The sequence below is a fragment of the Pollicipes pollicipes genome, unplaced genomic scaffold (genome assembly GCF_011947565.3).
Source record: "Pollicipes pollicipes isolate AB1234 unplaced genomic scaffold, Ppol_2.1 Scaffold_6686;HRSCAF=7923_pilon_pilon_pilon, whole genome shotgun sequence".
NCBI classification, from domain to species: domain Eukaryota; kingdom Metazoa; phylum Arthropoda; class Thecostraca; order Pollicipedomorpha; family Pollicipedidae; genus Pollicipes; species Pollicipes pollicipes.
In genome coordinates this window covers 20,298,334-20,319,964 of record NW_023596921.1, presented here as the reverse complement: position 1 = coordinate 20,319,964, position 21,631 = coordinate 20,298,334, and the positions used below count along the sequence as shown (strand labels likewise).

General features: G+C 64.2%; 1 protein-coding gene across 1 annotated transcript; it reads left to right on the top strand.

The window, feature by feature from the left end:
* Positions 1-226: 226 nt before the first annotated feature.
* Positions 227-21,143, top strand: LOC119108035 (Down syndrome cell adhesion molecule-like protein Dscam2). The gene is given in 31 exon segments (XM_037231618.1): positions 227-744; positions 1,112-1,396; positions 1,706-1,990; positions 4,432-4,551; positions 4,950-5,126; positions 5,431-5,730; positions 5,927-6,058; positions 6,310-6,428; positions 7,054-7,120; positions 7,123-7,208; positions 7,731-7,843; positions 8,232-8,324; positions 8,326-8,474; positions 8,791-8,946; positions 9,447-9,583; positions 9,918-10,068; positions 10,406-10,566; positions 10,855-10,963; positions 11,425-11,585; positions 11,941-12,011; positions 12,207-12,383; positions 12,910-13,076; positions 14,405-14,590; positions 15,214-15,363; positions 16,104-16,241; positions 16,392-16,573; positions 17,084-17,306; positions 18,078-18,257; positions 18,625-18,685; positions 19,405-19,416; positions 21,066-21,143. Coding segments are annotated over 31 exon segments (4,569 nt in total). The 5' UTR covers positions 227-593; the 3' UTR covers positions 21,136-21,143.
* Positions 21,144-21,631: the final 488 nt, after the last annotated feature.

The window sequence follows — 21,631 nt, the reverse complement described above, 5'->3', positions numbered from 1 at the left end:
ACGGCCACTCGGGCACCTACACGTGTCTGGCCAAGAACGCGGCCGGGGAAGCTTCGATTGCCACCCCGCTAGTTGTCAAGGGTCAGTCGAATGTTAATCGATGCTAATTCTGTCCTTCATCTCCTTGTCCGTAGTCCTTACCTTAGTCTCCCTAACCACGTCACTGTATCTTGGCCAGAACGTCACTGGCCAACACTACTGCACGTCGTCAGAGGCCTCGGTTCAACGGTCTTTACGCCGTAGCTGGTTCAGGCGAGAGCACAGTGTCGGCTGGTTTGCCATTCCACACTCGCTTCGTCGGCACCGAATGGACCATCCTGTTGACTCCAGTTGAAAGCAAGCCAGTATATGGCCCCAACCTTCCTTGTACATCCTATAGATGCCGGCTATACCTTTTCATCGAGCACTGCAGTGATGGTACTGATATTAAGCGACGTCGATGCCGGCCCCCGGTTGCAGTGCCGCCAGAGTTGGCTGTCTTCGGCTCCTTGGAGGCTCTTAACGCTGGCGACGACGTCTCCCTCACCTGTAACGTCTTCAAGGGCGACACGCCGCTATCCATCGCCTGGACCTTCCACGGCCAGGACCTGCCTATGGACCGCGAGTTTACCACACAGACTGTGGGCAAACGCACCAGCATTCTCGTCATCCAGGGCGTTTCTCACGGACACTCGGGCACATACACGTGTCTGGCCAAGAACGCGGCCGGAGAGGCATCGACCTCCACCCCGCTGGTTGTCAAGGGTCAGTCGAATGCACCAACAACGGCACATACTCTCCTTCGAATGGTCCGCGCGCCTTTCCTACCTTGCCTTCAACAGCACGGTCGGCAGTGCCATCCACACGCGCCGTACGCTCCAATTGCGTCAGCCCCGCCGCAGACAGACACGCACATTGGGCCGGGCGGTGAAGTGCGCCCTGCCGGATGAGCGCTCGATAGGCTTCGGTCCGGTGCAAACTAGCCCAGATGGCGACGGGCTGAGAGGCTGACAACTTTGATGGGGACTGTCGAGCTGTGATTCCTGAACGGCAGTGGTAACCTCACAGAGGGTTAATTTTTGCCGTAGTGCTTTTTATTGTTGATGACTTTCTCTTCGATTGTCGTTCGTAGTGCCGCCGGAGCTGGCTGTGTATGGGTCGGAGGAGGCCCTCAACGCCGGCGACGACGTCTCCCTCACCTGTAACGTCTTCAAGGGCGACACGCCGCTGTCCATCGCCTGGACCTTCCACGGCCAGGACCTGCCCATGGACCGGGGCTTTGTGACACAAACCTTTGGGGATCGAGCCAAGATGCTGTTGATCAAGGGCGTTTCTCACGGACACTCGGGCACGTACACGTGCCTGGCCAAGAACGCGGCCGGAGAGGCGTCGATCTCCACCCCTCTGGTCGTCAAGGGTCAGTCGAATGCGCGAAGACACTGTCCCTCGTTCCGTTCTGCCCGCTCCGTCAGCCCTTGTCACCATGCCTAGAAGCTCCTGACAGCGGACCCCTGCTGCGATGTGGACCACATCGACGCCTCCCCGGCGAACAGATCACAATCCGGCTAGGTTTGGATTGTGTGCACTGGTTATAGGGTAGCGCCTGGCGGCTTTCCTATAAACAGTGCGTTCACGCGTTTTCCGCTTACGTCGATGGGTGTAGGAGCATTAGCTCTGTACTGGTGGACGGACTCTGTCTGACTTCTTCGTTGGTTGTCGGTTGCAGTGCCACCAGAGTTAGTTGTCTTCGGCTCCTTGGAGGCTCTTAACGCTGGCGACGACGTCTCCCTCACCTGTAACGTCTTCAAGGGAGACACACCGCTGTCCATCGCCTGGACTTTCCACGGCCAGGACCTGCCTATGGACCGCGACTTCATCACACAGAATGTGGGAGATCGTACCAGCTTTCTATTGATCAAGAGCGTTTCTCACGGACACTCGGGCATGTACACGTGTCTGGCCAAGAACGCGGCCGGAGAGGCATCGACCTCCACCCCGCTGGTTGTCAAGGGTCAGTCTGCAGCTCACCTCTCCTCCCCTGGCTCCTTTTGGACTGTCATCGTCCTCGCATCTGAATCCCTTGAAAAAACAAGCGTCCTCTTCGGACGGAGAGACTGGCGTGCTTCCCTCGATCCGTTGCAAGCGTCTCTGTTTGAGAGAGAGACACACAGAATGGGTTCTTAGCGTCGTCGTTCTGGTGTCGCCGAGCGTCCCAGCCGTGGCCGCTCAGCAGCAGCAGTTGCAGCAGTCTGCGATCGTCTCACCGGCTGGCACGAGTGGTCTTGCGGTCCACCCGTAACAGCGTTTGGTATTTGGTCAAGGAGTTCTTGGCTGTTTGTATTATCTGGAGAAGGACATTAACATCTGCCGGCCGTACTTCGTCGTCGTCGTCGCTGATCTTCGCGTCGCAGCATCGCCTAGTATTGCTCCAGCAGCGTCGGTGATGCGGCTGTCGCCCTGTGTGTTTGCTGTCCCGTGCGCCGCGTGCCGCCGGTGACCGCTCCTCACTCTCTGACCCCTCCTCTCTCCGCGCCGCCAGTGCCACCCCAGGTGGCGCTGCTCGGCGTCGACTCGGTGCTGAACACGGGCGACGACGTCACCCTGACGTGCACGGCGTTCCGCGGCGACCTGCCGGTCCGGCTCTCCTGGACGGTGGACGGCCGGCCGGTGCCGACGGCTGACGGTCTGACCACGCTGGCCGCCGGCGCGCGCACCAGCCTGCTGCTGGTGTCCGCCGTCTCGCACGCCCACTCGGGCACGTACGCGTGCCGCGCGACCAACGCGGCGGGTAGCGGCGCCGCCTCCACCGAGCTCCTTGTCAGGGGTCAGTGGCGCCGCGCGCGCGCGTGGATCCCGCCGGGCCGCCCGTCGTCACGCCCGCCCAGCGGTCCCGGTCTGTCCTGCCGCCGCTCCGTCCCGTCTCCAGCGGCGTCATGCAGCAGCGTCGGCGAGCACGGCTGACGCTATGTCCAGACAGTTGTCACCGGGTTGGAAGAGCTGGGGAGCGGGAGGACCTGGCCTGGATCGGTTGTAGTAGTCTGGCTACTGACCGCCCATCTGGCCTGTTGCGCATTGCTGTTCTGCCTACTATTCTTACTAGCTTTTTTCTCACACCATCTGTAAGAGAGCCATGCCTAAGGGACGAGCACTGAGTGCCTCGTCTGATTTTTTTCGGGGTCGAGGATTGGTTCTCAGACGTCCCTTACCTGCATCACATTTTTGAAACCCTTTGTTTACGGAAGCCCCACTGCGCTCACCGTGTTTGTATTTGATGGCGTTGTACCTGGTGAGTCTCCGGCCGCCAGGTAAAGCCTGGCCACGCCCAAGACTACCACCGTTGTTCCAGGTGCCGTGTGGTAGCACACGCTATAGCTATAGGTACACCGTTCTCATCTACAACCAGATTCACTGTGTTGGAAAGGTGGTATGTGTTAGAGGCTGCAGCTTGGGACCCACAGTCAAGCTGTATGCACGTTACTTTATCGGCGGACTTATTGGCGCGGTGCAGCACGCCGGGCTGATGTCGACGGCTGCGGTCTGATGCTCCGCGCGTCAGGCTACGTCAGGTTGTGGTCCTGGAGGCCGGCTCCTTCTCTGCAGCGCTCGGTGTTAGCCCCTCTGGCCTGGGGGCACCCAGGCCGGACGGTGTGCCGCTGTGTCCGCCGGGACAGCGGAGGCTAGGAGCTAAACGGCTTCGCGAGGTCAGGCATGCGTTGTGCCGGTCTTGGGTCAGCTGGTTTGGTTAGGTCGTGTCGGGTCGGCTGCTGCCGTTTCCGATCTGTGATTGGTTAGCGTCCGCTTGTCATCGGGTTAGGTTTTTCGGCACGTTTAGTCAAAGGAGGCAAACCCATCCTCATCCTCATCTCTTACCCCTGCCGCCAACCCTCTCTCTCTCCCATAACATGCGGTGTATTAACAGCGCATGCTGCATGCTACTACCGACTGTTTATCCCACTTGTAATATATCAATTGCATTCACTAGAAATCGAGATATCATTGCATTCGTGCAATTTGCATTGCTTGCAGTGGGACAAACACGTTTACCGTCCACGTTTCCATCTGTGCTCATTCAGTCAGCTCGTCCAAAGTATCCAGAGCGTTGTTTGACTGTATGTTCAATAACAATTCGAGCACAGACTGACCTGGACGGTACTGCTGTCGTGTTACAGTTGTTTTACTTGAATAACCGTGGCCCAAGCTGCCACGCTATTATTGTAATGTCTTTAACGATGAGTTTTTGCATTTCCACAAAGCTGAACAGTTCTTCTTGTAATTGTACTGAATTTGCTATCAAACATCGCTAGCTACAAACTACTGCTCACATGACGAACGATGAGTTGCAGTAGCGTCTGTACTGTTTTGGAGTGGCTATGCCGATGCCCGTGTGCGCGTGCGTATGTGTTTGTAGCCGGCTGGCGTGACTTGCCCTGACCTGAGCCGCGCGGTCGCCAGTGCCCCCGCGCTGGATCATCGAGCCCACCGAGAAGGAGTTTGCTCTGGGCACCACGGCCGAGATTCAGTGCAAGGCGGACGGCTTCCCCAAGCCGCAGATGGTCTGGAAAAAGGCGGCCGGTGAGTGGGTGGTAGATGTGGCCCGCACCCCATACCCTACCGGCTGGCCGTCGGCGCTGGAGGACGGCTGGTCCAAGAGCGTCGTTACACGTACTGTCTGGCCGCTCGTTATTGCGTGTTCTCACGGAACGCGGATGATGTAGTCACCTATGTCAGCGTTAAGAGCTCCGCCGAAATGTTGGCTTTGGACACGTGTAGGCTGCTGGTAAGCAGTTGAACATCCAGCGTCCCACAGCCCGTCACACCGACGGCGATGTGCCGGGTTCATAGTGTTGTGGCCGTCCGACGGTGCCGTCGCGGCCAGTTGCCGGGTGGCGGGTTGGACCGAGAAGCCGCCGGTGCGCCGGACCGCTCGGCGGCGGCGTCGGCGTGCGCGTGACCCCGGCCGGTGTCTGCAGGCTCGCGACCGGAGGACTACCGCGACCTCGGCCAGTCGGACAGCAACATCCAGGTGCGCGACGACGGCACGCTGGTGATCAGCAGCATCCAGAAGCGCGACGAGGGCTACTACCTGTGCGAGGCCGACAATCAGATTGGGCCCACCCTCTCGGCCGTCATCTATGTCAACGTTCAGGGTGAGCGAGACGCGCCCGACGCCGGGCGGCCGCCGGCACACGCGAAGGGACGCGCCGCTGGGTGGCGGCCGCCGCCACCTGGGACCTTCCACGCGATCGCCGGGCGGGTGCCCTCTTGCGTTAGTCGGGCGTGGGGAGGTGTCTAGCTGCGATCGTGAACTGCCGCGGCTGTTCCGGGCAGCATACTGCTACGGCAGCTTGCTGTCCGCGGCCGCTGTATTGCACCGCAGTGTGACTGGGAGCCGGTTGCCCCACGCGTGTGGCGCGTGAGCTGCAGTACGATGTCGCCCCCTGTTTCCCGCAGCGCCGCCGCATTTCGAGATCAAGCTGCGCAACCAGACGGCGCGTCTGGGCGACTCGGCCGTGCTGGTGTGCGAGGCCAAGGGCGAGCGACCGATCAGCATCACCTGGAGCCGGGACGGCGTGCCGCTGAGCGCGCGCGAGCCGTCGCCGCGCTACACCATCCGGCAGCAGGCCACCGACGGCGGCGCCGGCTCCGACCTCAGCCTGCAGGAGACCAGCCGCCGCGACTCGGCCACCTACACCTGCCGCGCCTCCAACGCCTTCGGCACCGACAACACCACCATCAACCTGATCGTGCAGGGTGAGTGGCGGCGTGGCCGTGGTCGGCACGCCACGTCCGCTCGGTCGTGCGGTGCGGCAGTGCTACACCGCCGCGGGGCTGTACTGTGACAAGGCGGCTGGAACATTCGCGCGCTCATCCTTGTCCGGTGCCGGCCATGTACTCAATGTTGCCATGCGCAGAGATCGCGGTGTTGACACTCGGGTGTGACTTGCAGAGAAGCCGGAGGTGCCGTTCTCCATCAAGGTGCAGAACAAGTCGGGCCGCACGGTGGAGCTCTCTTGGACGGCCCCGTACGACGGCAACTCTGAGATCTCCCGCTACATCATCGAATACAAGCTGGCCAAAAGTACGGGGCGAGGCCTCAGACGCCGACGGACACCGTGGCCGCTTTTAGCGGTGTGAAAATGGCTGGGAATACGCTTACTTCAGTATGTTTCAGAGCCTTGCAGCTCATTCATTCAGATTCATTCAAAGCGTTCTGAAACAGGCTGCGTGGTTTTGACTGACAGCTGTCTAGAGCGCATAGTGGCGCGTGCTGCTGCCGCGTGGCTCGGCCGCCGGCAGCCGCTGGTGCTCTGACAGTCGCCCCGTCCGCAGACGAGTGGGACACCCGCAGCATGGAGCGCGTGCTGATCCCGGGCAAGATGCCGGTGGTGTCCGTGCAGGACCTGCGGCCGGCCACCACCTATCAGATGCGCATCATCGCTGAAAACGAGGTGAGGTCGGGGCCCGGGACAGACGCGGCGGCGGCGGCGGCGGCGCCAGGCAGCGCCCTCCGCCGGACGGTCGCGGAAGTGTGCAGTTTGGTGGAGTTAGCGGGGGCGCCGGCGGTCAAGGAGTCAGGCCCGGTCCGCTCAGTTTTTCAGAAGCGCGGTGATTGTTTGCCGCGTGTGGCCATGCGAAAACTGGATGGTTATGTAGACAAACCCGTTTTGTTGTTGGTGTAGATGTGGGGTTCAGCTTCCTGTAGTTGTGATTCAGTTTTTCATCGAATGGTTCATCCGCTCAAAAAATTTGCGCGATATATCTGGTGCAACATTGCTGCTGGCGTTTTCTTTTCAGTCAACTTTTGGACAAGCATAACGGAGCGTCGAAACCTTCATCTAGATGCTCCTCTCGCTCCCCCCCCCCCCCCCCCCCCTCCCTCTCCACGACCACCAACGCACGGCGCAAACTGACACTTGATCCATCTTTGGTTAGAACTAGCCCTTTGTGGAATGGCCCGATGCTTGCTGGAGCCGCCGTGTGGACCGCAGCGCAGTCGCAGCCGCGGCCGGGGCTGGCCAGCGGCGAGACGGCTGGTGCCATGCGTGCTGACTTGTGTGCCGGCGGCGGCGGCAGGTGGGCACGTCCGAGCCCTCCGAGCTGGTGACCATCATGACGTCAGAGGAGGCTCCGGCCGGCCCGCCACGGACGTGGTGGTAGCCCCGCTCGACCGCGGTCTGCTGGTCACCTGGAAACAGCCCGAACAGCACCTGCTGAACGGCGAGGTCACGGTCAGTGTCAGCGGGGTGACGGACGAGGTCAGGGCCGAAGTCGGGGTGACGGCAGAGGTCAAGGTCGGTCAGAGGTGGCGGTCGAGATCAGGGCCGGCCATGGGTGACGGCCGAGTCAGGCTCAGTGTCAGTGGGGTGACGGCAGAGGTCAGGGCCGAAGTCAGGGTGACGGCAGAGATCAGGGTCGGCCAGAGGTGGCGGTCGAGATCAGGACTGGCCATGGGTGACGGCCGGGTCAGGGTCAGTCAGGGGGGGGGGTGACGGACGAGGTCAGGGCCGATCTTGGGTGACGGCCTAGGTAAGGGCCGTTCAGGGGTGACGAGAAGACGCCTGAGAGGAGCGCTCCAGGAGTGCAGGTCTACTCATGGGGGCTGACTCGGGTGTGCTCTGGAGGGGATGCTGAGTTCGGCCGTCTCCGGGACCGGCGAGGCGGCGATGAACGGGCCCTGTCCACCGGCCAGCCCGCCCGAGGCTGGCGAGGTCATCCTCTATGACTCACCCCGCCCGCCTCCTCCTCCTCAGGGCTACTACGTGGGTCACCGGCTGGCCGACAGCGACGACAGCTTGTCCTTCCAGACGTTCGAGTTCACCAGCGAGGCCAGCCGCAAACACGAAATCCGCATCACTAAACTCGAGTACGTGTCGTCGCGTGGTGCATTCCCCCTCCTCCCCCCCCCCCCCTTCACGGTTCCACCCCCTGCCGTGTGATGAGGCACCACACTGCTGCCTGGCTGTCTGTGTATGCACACGCGTCCCCCCTCCGCCTCCCTCCTTCTCGCGCATCCTTTCGCTCGTGGTGAGCCACGCGCTGCTTCGTTCTCACACACCAGCTGCGCAGCTGGCCGGCACCAGTCGCCCTCTCGAGCATCCCAGTCTTGACAAGGCTGGCTACAGTTTATCGTGGATCAGACCACCGGCCGCTCGGTGTGACTGGCCGCCCCACCCTGTGACGCGACGCCGTACGCCGTTGAAGCTGGTCTTCTCCACGGCTGGCCGACGCTAACCTCGCTCCCGCCTGCGCAGGGAGTTCCGCGAGTACGCGGTGGTGGTGCAGGCGTTCAACGGCCAGGGCTCGGGACCCCAGTCGGGCGAGGTGCGCCAGTTCACGGCCGAGGGGCGCGCCCTCGGAGCCGCCTCAGGCCATCACCTGCCGCACACTCACCTCCGACTCGATCCGCGCCAGCTGGACGCCGCCGCCGGCCGACTCCACCAACGGCATCGTGGCGGGCTACAAGGTCATGTACGGCCCCAGCAGCACCTGGTACGGTGAGTGCTGGCCGGTGGCTCGCAGCGGCCCCGCCCAGGCAGCGGGGGCGCGCGGCGTCCACAGGTCTCTTCGTGTCGCAGGTACCTCAGTGGGATGGTACCTCAGCGTCAGCAGGTACCTCAGTGTCAGTGGGATGCCTGGGCAGCAGTGTTCACGGCTCGTCGTGTTGCGTCGCGCCGCCGAACAAGCGACGTACGCGCTGCGCTGTGCGGTCTGGGATCGGGCGGTAATGGTCGGGGGTCCCCGGTGTGTGCCCGCCCCAGCGAGCGCGGCTGGCCGGGCGCGGCGTGACGGCACCGTCGGCTCCTTCGGCAGACGACAGCACGATTGACATGGCCAAGTCGACGTCGACCGAGGCGCTGCTCACTGGTCTGCGCAAGTTCACCGAGTACAACATCACCGTGCTGGCGTACACGGGCGGCGGCGACGGGCCCCGTAGCCGCTCCGCCATCTGCCGCACCGAGGAAGACGGTAGGCGCCGCCCGGCCCCCGCGCGGCACGCGCCGCTCGGCCGGTCACACGCGCACGTGGCGGCGAGGCGGAGGGGAGGACGCGGCCCCTCGCCGAGCCGGATACGAGGCGCGAGTTTGCTGGAACCTGACCCGGAGTGGGAAAGGTTTAGCTTTTATTGCACACACGTGTCTGTTGTAGGTGCGGTGGTGTCTACAGTTGTGGTTTATGGCGTGACCTGTTGTGTGCTGCCGTGTCAGAGTATGCCGTGCTCTTTCGCCCAGTTCCTAGTATGATTGTGTGTTGGGGCAGCGTTTGGGAGTCGTATATGGTTCATGACCTCCCCATGGTGCCGCGGTGGCTCAGTGTCCCGCGTGTGACCTCCCCGGGGTGCCGCGGTGGCTCAGTGTCCCGCCTGTGACCTCCCCATGGTGCCGCGGCGACTCAGTGTCCCGCGTGTGACCTCCCCATGGTGCCGCGGCGACTCAGTGTCTCGCTTGTGACCTCCCGTGGTGCCACAGTGCCCGAGCCGCCGGCGGACATCAAGGCGCTGCCCATGTCGCCCGACAGCATTCTCGTCAGCTGGCGCGAGCCGGCCCAGCCCAACGGCGTCATCAAGCGCTACACTGTCTACTTCAAGGAGGAGGGCAGCCGAGAGGTGCGGCACTGGCGCAGGGCGCCGGCCGCGCAGGCCGGAGGCGGCACCTGCTGGCCCGCTGGCCCGTGGCCTGTGCCCGCCGCTGCTGCTGTGAAGGCCTCTGGGTGGATGTGCGAGGGCTGGTCCTTGCGATGTGGTCATTGGACCCGTCTGCTTGGAACCTTGTGGAAGCTTGTTTAGCGCAGTGGCCAGAGGTTTTCAGGCGCATGTGTGGTCGTCCCGGGAGACCCGTCGCCGGGGCGGGAGCACCGCCTCCCTCCCACCGGTGCAGGGGAGACGGTCCGGCGGAGCGGCTCCTCGTCTCAGGCTCCTGACGCTGTCTTCTCGTCCGCAGCCCCAGATGCACCGCGTGACGCCCTTCCAGCTGTCCTACCGCGCCAGCGGCCTCAAGAAGACGCAGAAGTACCAGTTCTGGGTGAAGGCAGAGACGAGCATGGGCGAGGGCGACGCGTCCCAGATGGTCACCGTCACGCCGCGTAACCAGGGTGGGTGGCAGCCGCGCTGCTCACGCAGGCCGGTGCCGGCGGCCTGACATACCGCGGGACTGGCCCGCTGCGCCGACCTCGCGGCTCCGGCGACCGTACCGACGCCGGCCAGCGGCTCGGCCGTCGTGTTGTGGCGGACGTGGCGTTCGAGCCACACGCTCAGACCGCCGTCGTCCGGCGGACAGCCCGGACGCGTTCTGTGCCGCCGCGCGCCGACGGAGGTCCTGTCACTGCGGCCGCTGTCACGTTCAGCGCCTCCAGCGGTCCCCTGCGGACGGACGCCGTCCGGGGGCTGGAGGCCGGCGACCCTGCGCTGACTTAGGCGGTGTGCTTGCAGTTCCGGCGAGGATCGCGTCCTTCGACGACGAGCACGTGGTGAACTTCCAGCATGACGCCAAGCTGCCGTGCCAGGCGGTGGGCTTCCCGCAGCCCACCATCACCTGGCAGGTGGACGGCAAGCCGTTCAAGTCCAACGAGCGCATGCGCATCCTGCCAGAGGTACGTGGTCGGAACGGCACCCGGTCCGAGGTACGCGATCGCCGCCGCAGACTGCCCGAGGTATGTGGCCTCCGCCGGCGACGCGTCTTGCAGCGGTGACGACGTCCGCTCGCACCGGCGGGTCGCCTGTCCAGGTCCGCGGACGCCCTCGGACGTGAACATGAGCGCGGACCGCGCCTGCTGGCCGGCACGGGGTGGCGTTGACAGCACGGGTTCGGTGGACGTGAGCTGCGCGGATGCGTGGCGAGCCGTCTCGGTGCTGATTGGCGTCCCCGTCTGTGGCGGCAGGGCTCCCTGCAGATCCGCAGTGTGGAGCGCAGCGACCGCGGCGAGTACTCGTGCATCGCCAAGAACCAGTTCGGCCAGGACACCGTCTCCACCGGCTCATCGTGCAGGGGTGAGTGGGGGCTCGGACGCGCGGGACCCGGGCAGGGGGACGGCGCCGCGTCGGCCGGTGTGACGCTGCGCGGGGTGTTCTGCAGGGCCCTGGTTTTAGCGCTCGATGCAGTGAATCGAGGCTAGCTGGTCGACAGCAACTGGTGGATGGCGGGTGGTGGGGATGGGTTGGTGATTTGATACGCAATTCACGAAGTGAAGGGTGGATTGAACAAGAAGCGTTGGATTGGTTATTTCAAGGGTGACATGCCACAGAAGGAGCAGAAGACAGGGTACCCGGTGTCTCCATTGCCTCCGGGGCTGCGCGGTGTCGTGTGACGTCGACACGCGCTCCCCACCGTCTCCGCCGTCTGTCGTGTCGTGCTGGCGTGTGGCGGTGCTGAGTGTGAGCTGGTTGTGAGCGCCGGCGAGCTCGCTGTGGGCGCCGGCGATGGCCGTGACTGGGCGCGCCCTGGCCCGCAGCGCCGCCCCACCCGCCCGAGGTGCTGCTCATCGGCTCCTCCAACAACTCGATCGAGGTGCGCCTCAAGCCGCGCGAGCACGTGTCGGTGCCGTTGTACGGCTTCACGTTGCACTACAAGGCGGCGTTCGACGACTGGAAGACTGTCCAAGTGGCCAAGAAGGTGAGCGGCCGCTGGGCGGGCTGAGGAGGGTACCGATCCAGCTGCAACGATTGCCACACCCGTGACGTTCATCCGGCTGTTTGGCTACGAAACTTGAGTTTGATGCGATCATGACGTTGCCGTGTCGAAGGTATTCAGAGTTGATAACTTTGGTATACGCGCGGCCGTCCCACCAGCCGTCATCGGCTATTGTCCACTGCTCGGAGGGCGGACCATATGTTTTCCCGGATAGCGTTATGGCGAGCAGGCTTGAGAAGCGTGACGTCACGGGTGTCGCGTCCGCCGGGCAGGCATGAGCTGCACGATACTGTCCATGTCGCCGTGGCTTGTTCATCTGTGCCGCCTGCGTCTTCAGGCCCGCGCCTTCACTCTGGAGAACCTGTGGTGCGGAACAAAGCACCAGATCTACGCCACCGCGTTCAACGGGTGAGTACGCTGGCGCGAGAGCCACGCCCTGACATCACGCGTCTGTGTGTTCGACCCGCCTCCGTGGGTGCCCGAGCGCCGAGTTCAGACCATGCTCCGCTCGTTCTGCCGTCGCCCTGCGCTGCACTGCCCCATCAGCCGTCTCCTGATGACGCTGCGCTGCGCCGGCCTGACGTGTTCCTGCGGCGTGCGCAGGGTCGGCCCCGGCGAGCAGTCTGCCATCCTGACCACCCGCACCAAGGGCCAGGCGCCCACGCTGCCGGCCGCCGACCGGTTCATGCGCGTGCTGGCGCGCAGTGTCGAGCTGCACCTTAAGACCTGGGAGAACGGCGGCTGCCCCATCCTCTACTTCGTGGTGGAGCACAAGAAGCGGTGAGTGGCGCGCGCCGCCGGACACGCCGGCCCGGCAGGCCGCGGAGGCCCCACGGTCTTGACAAGCGAACCCTCAGCCTGTGTGTGCGACTGTCCAGAGACAGGGAGGCAGGAGGGTGTGGGTGACTGGCGGTGACAGGGCTGCTCGTGCACTTCATGGCGCTCATCACGGTTATATTCTTTCTTGGGGGTCCAATTATTTCCGGTTAAAATGGTTGTTAGGCAAAGTTATCTCTGACAGCATGTCGAAATGTTCGGCCAGCCTGTGAAAGGTTTCCTAGTGGATGCTGCTCTCCACTAATATTTGAGATTGTCTCGTGCCTAAACGCCGGTTGCAGTTTTGTTGAGGACGTTACGCGGTCGAAAAAAACACGCCGGCTTTATTTCAAACGTCTGTGGTTTCTTGATATGTTTCCCCGAGAGAGCGCGTGCCGGTGCAGACAACAGCGCCGTCGCGACTCGGCTGCACCGGCCGAGTCCGTGTGTCGGACGCCCTCTATCTCGCTGCTGCCGTCTGCCCGCGCAGCTTCGAGACGGAGTGGACGACCGTGTCCAACACGCTGAAGCCCCAGGGCAGCCTCACGGTGCTGGACCTGGAGCCGGCCACGTGGTACGACCTGCGCGTGACAGCGCACAACAACGCCGGCTCCACGCCCGCCGAGTACCTGTTCGCCACGCTCGACGAGGAGGGAGGTGGGTGACGCGGCCACCTCCCGCCGTCGCGCGCGCAGTGTGACTCGTCCCGCATCGGTTTTGAACGCACGATGTGTGCTTTTGTTTGCGCAGCCTCGTGATATTGGCACATGTCGTTGTGAAGCTTGCCTGCCTTTTCGTAGATAGGGAACAATAGCAGAAGCTTCTGCTATTGTTTCGATAAGGGCATATTGCCGAAACATCGACCCTTCTATATTTTCATTCTCCTGGTTTTTCTCCGAGGAGTAAGGCTATTACTACCGTCTTAACCATGCGAATAATGTTCCTCGCAAGGCACTGAACAGTTAACTGCCCGCCTTTCCGTTGTTTTGTCTGTGTCATCGCTTTACTGATCGTGTGATCCCCACGCTTTATACTTGTGTCCACCGGCCGCCTACTGCCAGCTGAAGTAGTTGCCTGTGCACGTGGTAATGTTTCCGCAGCACCCCGAGCACAGCGATGGCGGCCCTGCATGCCCTGAAAGACGCGGGGGACTTGCCGTTCGCCACCAGGAGGCCGATTGCTGATCCGTGTCGCGCGCATTGTCTCCCTGGTGTGTGTGGCACCCCCAGCTGACGTGGAGGGGAGGGTTTCCCGTCTGGTGGAGCATATGTGCCGACGGTGGCAGCACATAACCGTGTGACTCGCGGCTATCGAGAGCTGTCCGGTAGGCGAGAAGTGCAGTGCGGTGCCGTATCGGTGCAGACATCGCGTCGGTCGGGTGGCCGGCGTCTGTACGTCATCGGCGGGACCGGAACCGCTGCGTCCCGCCGGCAGCCGGGGAGGCGGTCGGGGAGCGCGCACCCCTGGCTGTCGCTCCGATACGTCTGTGGCCCTCACCGCAGCGACGCCTCACTCGCCGGTCGCTGTAGGGTGCGCAAGCACCGCAGTGTGTGGCCTCGCACCGTTACTTCCTCGTCATATTCTGGCGTCCCACATGCGTCGGGCGCCTGGCAGCTGTGGGCGGCTGGATGGCGTGGCGGCGTACCTTCGCAAGTGGTCCGGTGCGTGTGTACGTGTCAGAGCCGAGCCGAGCCGGCCGTCCCCGCTCCACAGCAGCCGCGCCGGGCCGCGCCGCAGCGGCGGCCGCTGATGCTGCGCACGCCCGCGTCCGCAGGCACCGTGGGGCCGCCGCGGCGCGCCGACGACGACACCGTGCACACCGGCGCCGTGCCCTTCTTCGCCAACCCGAACGTGGCGGTGCCGATCGCGGTGGCGGCCGGCGTGGTGGTGCTGGGAGCGGTGGCCGTGGTCTGCCTGCGGCACCGCTCGGCGCCCAGCCGCGGCAAGGGTGAGTGACCGGCGGCGTGTGACCGTGTGCCGCGCAGGGACCGTCGGGCCGCCGCTGGTGCGCGCCGCCGACGCCGACTGGTGGGACCGGATGCCCGGCTGGATGCCCGACCTCAACATACTCGTGCCGGCCGCCTGCGGCCTGGTGGTGCTGCTCGTCGGACTCTGCGTGCTTTGCGTCTACCTGAGCTCACGGCAGCGCGGCGGTGCGCAGCGCTTCAAAGGTAGCCGGCGGCCCGGGCGGCGCCGGCGCCGCTGGACGGCCGGGCGCCGCCCGCGCTCTCGGCTGGACGGGCGCCGGTGCCAGCCTGCGTGTGTCTGCGGCTGGCGGCCGCTGCTGACCCCGTGCCGGTGACGTATGGCGGGCGGGCGGATCGTGGTCGGGATGAGTTGCAATGGGGTGGGCATGGCTGGGTCGGGATCAGTTGCAATGGAGTGGGGATGGCCGGGTCGTTGTCACCAGACTTGCTCTGCTGGTAGAGTTGTGCCGTGTGTGTGTGTGTGTGTGTGTGTGTGTGTGTGTGTGTGTGTGTGTGTGTGTGTGTGTGTGTGTGTGTGTGTGTGTGTGTGTGTGTGTGTGTGTGTATGTGTGTGTGTGTGTGTGTGTGTGTGTGTGTGTGTGTGTGTGTGTGGTGTGTGTGTGTGTGCGTGCGTGCGTGCGTGCGTGCGTGCGTGCGTGCGTGCGTGCGTGCGTGCGTGCGTGCGTGCGTGCGTGCGTGCGTGCGTGCGTGCGTGCGTGCGTGCGTGCGTGCGTGCGTGCGTGCGTGCGTGCCTGTGTGGTGCGTGTGTTGGGCCACCGAGTTACGAGGCGCCGCCGCTGACAGCTGGCGCCGGCGGCTGTCCACAGACGACACCCAGTACACCGGCCCGCCGCCGTACCCGAACCGGCTCTACAACGAGGAGCTCGGCTACATCGCTCCCCCGAACCGCAAGCTGCCGCCCATCCCCGGCTCCAACTACAGCACCCTCGGCTCGCAGGTCAAGCGCATGCCCGGAGGTGAGTGTCCCAGCGGCGCCGCCGCCGCCGCCGCCGCCCGCAGCCTTGCGCTCTTCCTCTGCGCTGCCGTGACGTCTGCCTGAGCAGTGTGCAGGTGTCATTGGCGTCTGCTTCCGCCGTTTTTTATATTTGGCGCCGGCTGGTCCCCGTCGATTTTAGACGTTTCTGACGGGTCGGACTTGGCTTCTGGCAGGGCTGAGCATAACAGCGTAATCAGACTGGTACATGCCTCCCTGAATTAAAGCCGCCTATCACTGTCAGTCCTCATAAGTATGTGACGTTTCGCCATGACCTGCAAAGTTGCACGGCCTTCCCCCAAGGTTGACTGATGCCGATAATTACTGCATGGACCTGATGGCCATTGTATAGAAGGCTCTCGGCCAGGTGATTTTAGACGTTCTAAACCGTTTTGCCACTCCGGCACTTCGCATGCGATTTTTTCGCTTGGTGTGTTCGGTGGCGCGGGTGCTGTCGCTCCCGCGGTGTGAGTGCGAGAGCTTCGGAACGGATGGCCGGCCAGAGCCGGACGTAGTCGGCCGTCTGCTGGCGCGCCCGCCCGCCGGCGAGCACCCGTCCCCAGCCGTGGCGCCGTGCGCTTGTGTCGTGTGGCCGTTTGTTCGCCTCCTGTGTTGGCCCGCCGTCGCCGCGCCTAGTGCGGCCGTAGCTCGAGGCGCGCCGGCGCCGGTCAGCCGCCGCCCCTCCCCTCCGAGTGAGAGAGCACGTGTGTGTGTGTGTGACAGGAGCAATGAGCGTCTACGGCCCGAGCAACCCGCGCCACCAGTATGAGGAGCTTAGCCAGCAGCAGTACCAGGCGGCGTACGGCGCGCCGCCGCCGCCGCCCCACGGAGTCCCCACCAGCCCCAGCACGTACTACAGCGGTAAGACTGGCGCCGCCGCGGGCTGGAGAGCGAGGGCGAGCGCGCTGACGGTGGGGGCGTGACGATGACTGGGATGGGCGGGCTGGCGGTGCGGGGCGGCGCCGCCTCGGCCGGCTGGTGACGCTGTCGACCGCCGCCCCTGTGCCGCAGTGGTGGGACCGAACGGCGAGGAGGAGATCGCCCCGTACGCCACCTTCCACCTGCTGGGCTTCCGTGAGGAGATGGACCCGTCCGGGCCGGAGCAGCCGCCGGCCGGCTTCCAGACGATGGCCGCCCGTCCGGCGCAGCAGGGCCAGCCGGGCCGGCAGCAGGGCCCGCAGGTCCGCACTCTGGTCAGTACCGCTGCCGGCGCCCGGCTCAACACTCAGCCAGCGGGACGGCTGCTCTCCTCCGTCTGGGCTGGTCCGAGGAGCCCTAGGTGTGGTCTTGGTGGGCTCCTTTCATTTTGGGCATTTGGGCCGTACGCGTTCGTGTGGTGATGTTTTTTATTAATTTATTTTTACGCCTGGCTTGGCAAGGCCGATCGCAGAATTGTTTGTTGGAAATTGTTAATACCAAGGTAATACTTGCGGCAGTCCGCGAGGTTGCGTCTGTTCACGTGTCCATTCGAGTTGTGTCGTGTCATGTGTGCAGTGAGTTCACCAGAGCCTGGTCGTCTCCATCCCGTGCCGAGGCGCCTCACCGAAGGCTGTAACGTGTCGCCGTGCGCTAGAGCGCCGTTGCCTGTTCATCATCGCCGCGGTCGTGTCTGCTCGATGCGGCCCGGGGTCATCATGCACGGTCCGTGGGACGGACGTGCGCGCACGGCCGGCGCTGCCTGACCTAAGCCGTCCGGCCGGCAGCCCCGCAACACGCGCTACAGCCAGCCGGTGAACCCGTTCCCGCCGCCGGCGCACATGCAGCGCAGCTCGCTGGGCGGCGCCGCCTCCATGTTCTCGCCCACCTACGACGACCCGGCGCGCTCCGACGACGAGGCCAACTACAACGGCAGCCAGTACAGCGGCGGCGGCCCGTACGCCGCGCTCGACGACACTTCTAGCCGCACGGGCACCGCCCGGCGCAACGGTGAGCGCGCGCCGGCGACGGCTCCGCGGCATGGCGGCCCCTCGGCCGCGTCTCTAGTGCACGTCGGCCGGGCGGTGCCGTCGGCGGCAACCGGCGCGCGGCGCTGCCTGCCTCCGGCACACGGCCGGCCGCAGGCTCCTTATACGTGTTCTCGTGCATATGGTTCATGATCTTCGTATGTTGATTGTGGAATAGAAGGTGAGCTGTCGCCTTAATCCGGAGGTGCGGCCGGGCGTACTGAGAGCGCGCTGCCAAACACGGTTTTCCGCGTTGTCCATAAGAGGCTGTACATGCGCTCTGGCTCTGGGCTGGACGCCTGTCTCCGGATAAAGCTGCCAGTCAGAACTGTTTATGCATGCTGTACGGATATGCGTATATTTCTCTGTACATTCGCACCTAGCTGCCTTGCACAGAGCGTATCTGCATCGGCGTCAGTTACGTTCAATTTACACCGGATGCGTCCGACATGTACGTACGCAGGCGCATGCGCCAGAGGACGCAATACTACGGCATGCGTAAAATGGCCCCTTGGAACGCGGTGCTGGCATAAATTAAATCACTGAGCTCCTATTCCTCATCTTCGAGCTCGGACGCTGCTGTGTCATGTTAGGCATGCAATCGCGTCAGTTGGCGCCACGTGATGCGTACTAGCGTCGGACGCATCCGTGGTGGGTTGGCTCGTAGTCTGTTCGTACCCTGCGGCTGGGCGCGGCGCGGCGCGCTGCTGCTGCCTGCGGCCGTGCAGTGAAGGCTTGTGTCTGCCCGGTGAAGGGACGGACGGCGGCTGGCCCGACTGCGGCTCTCTGCCGCCTCCGCCGCCGTCCCTGCTGGACCAGGAGGAGCCGCTGCCGCCGCCGCCGCCGCCGCGCGCCTCCCTGGACGACTCCAACACCTCGCAGCAGACCGACACGTCGGCCATGGAGTGTGACCGCGACCACGCCATCCTGGCAGGTACCTGGCCACCGCATGTCGCCGCGAGCCGCCGCCCATTCCGCCTGCACGCATCGTCCGCTGATGACTGTCGTATGCTCTGCCGGTGTGTTCGACCCCGCTCTCCATGCCCGTCTGTGAGCAGCTAGCTGGGACGGTGCGGGCCCGCGCATCTGTGTCTGATGCGGCGCTCTGTTGAAAGCGCCGGTGTGGAGTGCAGGTGTGCTGTTGTGTTGTGTGCGTTTCGATGTTCTCATCACGGGCCGCCGTCGGTGGTCGGCGCGTGCCCGGCGGCCGCCGGCTGGCGAGGAGCCGGGCCGCGCGGTGCCCTGCCCCCGCCGCCGGCCGGTGCAGGGCGCTGACGAAGCGCCCCGGCTCCGTGTTGCAGACAGCCCGCAGTTTGGAAAGGACGGCAGACCGGCGGACGAGACCCGCAAACTTCTGGACAGGTACGCCGCCTCACACTGCTGTGAAGTCGGGATGGACGTCCGCATTCTCACAAAATAGATAGCTTGTGTCGCTATATCTTATGAATTTGGGATGAAGTGTGTTTCAGTGTACGATAGGAGTAAAGCGAACATTGCGAAGGCCCAGGAGCCTGAGAGAGATACAAACACTCCACCCGCGGCCGCCACGGACGCTACGCCACGAAGCCCGCGTCGCACAGGCTTGTCGCGACGTCCACCGACCATGAATCTCACCTGGAAACAGGGGGTACTCTCATGGGCTGAAAACGCCAGCTTAATGCGTTTTGATGGCATCAAGTTGTCGATACCCAGCTAGCAGTCGAACTGACACGTCAGGCGCTGGATATATGTTGTCACCTAATACGCAGATGAGCCCGCATCTTTCCGGCGGTGCTCCTGCTGAAAACAAAATGCTGCAGCGCTGCTGTGGACGTCCTGTGTGGCGAGCGGTCTCCTCGACGCTACTCTGCATAACGATCTTATCCGACTAGCTCCATTGCCAGTAAATGGAGGGAACCCCTACAGAACACTACATAATTCGTGTGACTGCGACGCACCATTTGGGTCGCAGCGATGATCTCATTTTTCTCGGAGGGACACAAAGAGCACGCCTGCCCCATTCCTGCGCGCGCTAACCCCCCGCTGGCGCTGCCCCGTCCGGCGGCTGAAACTCTAACGGGTCCGTTTCCGCGCCGCCCCAGCGACAAGGAGCAGTAAGTGTGGCGCGTCGACCCCGCTCTCACGTTAGTACGGTCCACGTGTCTTGCCTGCGGACGGCGCCCACCCCCGCGCCGTCGCCTGTGGCGCTCCTCTAGATGTGGTTGGGGGGGGGGGGGTGAAGTTGGCGCCCCTCCGGTGTCATTCGGCCCTGTCTGGACGGCCGGCCGATCGGGCCCGAGGCTGGTCCGGCCGCCGGGCTCTCGGGCCTGAGGCTGGTCCGGCCACCGGTCGCTCTGGTCCGAGGCTGGTCCAGTCGCCGGCCGCTCCGGCCCGAGGCTGGTCCGGCCGCCGGCCGCTCGGCCACCGGCTCCAGGATCGGCGCACCTGCACGCTCGTCGTGTCGAGCTGCTTGCCGGCATGCCAGTCTGTACAGCACTGGCCCAGCACCGGTGTCACGCACACCCACTGGGGGCGACGGATCGGGCCCGTTGGGCGCGATGGTCGTGCGCCCCGTGTGGTTTTGCACGCACCAGTGGGCCGGGTTCGTTCCCCTGGAATGCACTATGGTGCCCCCGGCTGCACGTGGAAGGCATGGGTGCGGTGTTTTATCACCTAGATGTGTATGGTGATGCCGGCTCTGTAGTTTCAGACCTTTTGACAGCTCACTTTCAACTGGACAAATGACCCGTTATGTGCGTTGTACTTGACGTGATCCGCAAGGCTGCACCTTGCGGATCACGTCGCAGTCACCTCGTAGACTGACCTGTGCACCTTGCTTACCTGTCCCGTCAGGCAGCACTGTAAGCGCGCGGGATCCGTGTTGTGGGTGGCCTCGCCACTGCGATGCACTGCAGCCAGTCCTGAAGGACCTCTATGACCTCAGATTCTTCTGAATATGAACACGTTCTGTCGATTCGTGTAGCCTTTCTATAGACTTGAGTTGTGATGTGCACATGTCGATCTTTGTGTGCTTTCCGTATGAGGTCATCGATTTCGACGTCCGTTTCTCGGTGGTGGCTGTGCATGTTATTTGTTGACATTTTTGTAGCGTCGCACGCGAGCAGGTAGCGCTTTAATGTGCTCATGTTCACTTCACCTTCCTAGTTAAACAGTATGAGGGCGGTCGTCTTTCCCCAGTCAGGGGCACGACACAGTGCCAAGACACGACGCCTGGGGTCTGTCCTTGTGTCACCAAATTGCATTCAGAGCAACTCGGCTGAGATCGTTGGCCGCCTGACGGGGCCGGTGTGTTCCGTTCGTGCGCCGCTGCCGGGATCGGCCGGGCCATCGGGCCGGCCTCGTCGCGCCCCACGCGGCGTCACGGTCAGCCGCGGACGGCGGCCGTCTGGAGGCGGTCGTGTTTCGCCTGCCGCTCGTGATGGGGCGGGGAGTGGACGGCCACCGTGCCGGCGTCGGACACCGACTGTCGGCGCCAGACACCGACTGTTGGCGCCGGACGCGGACCGTCCATGGCGACGCCTTGCGACGGCCGTGCCGCTCTGCTGGTGGCCGTTTCGTAGTGCCGCTGCACGTGGGCCGCGTGTCGCGGTTGTCTGGCGTTCCCGTGCTCCGGATGTCAGGCGTCCCTGTGTCCCGGTTATCTGGCACCCCGTGTCCCGTTTGTCTTATCTCCGCGTTTGTTGCCTGACGTGACCGCTCTCAGGTCGTCCCGCTCGTCTGACGTCCGTCCGTCCCGTCCCAGGAACGAGGCCCGCCGGCCGCACGTGACCGCGCAGAATGGCCTGGTGCCGTACGACACGGTGAACGTGTGAGCGGCGCGACCCGGCCCGCGGCCGTTTCAGCTCGCCCAGCGCTCGGCCCGCGCCCTCCCGCCGGGCCGACGCAGCCCCGTGCCATGGCGCGGCCCGCCGGCCGCCGGCCGCGCCCTGCCCCGCTCTGCCCCGCCCCGCCCCACCCCGCTTCTGTGGCGTGCGCCGCCCGCTTGGGCCCGCTCATTGGTAGGTAGTGCCGCCGCCGCCGCCGCCGCCGTCGCCGCCGTTGCTCGGTGTTTGCCTAGATGTTCCGCTTCTCGACGTGTGTGTCTAAGTCAGTGTAGCGTGATAGGAAGCCGCGCTGCCGCCGTCGCGCGCGCGCCAGGACAGGAGCGCGCCTCGGGCGCTGCGCGTAGTCGGTTTTGTACATGTACTCGGCGTGTCAGGGGCGAAAGGCGTGCCGGTCGGAGGCCGCCCGCCGGCCGCGGGTCCCGGCGCTCGCTGGCCGCAAGACCAGTGCTCGCTTTCTTTTTATGAACGAACCCCGTTGTGATAC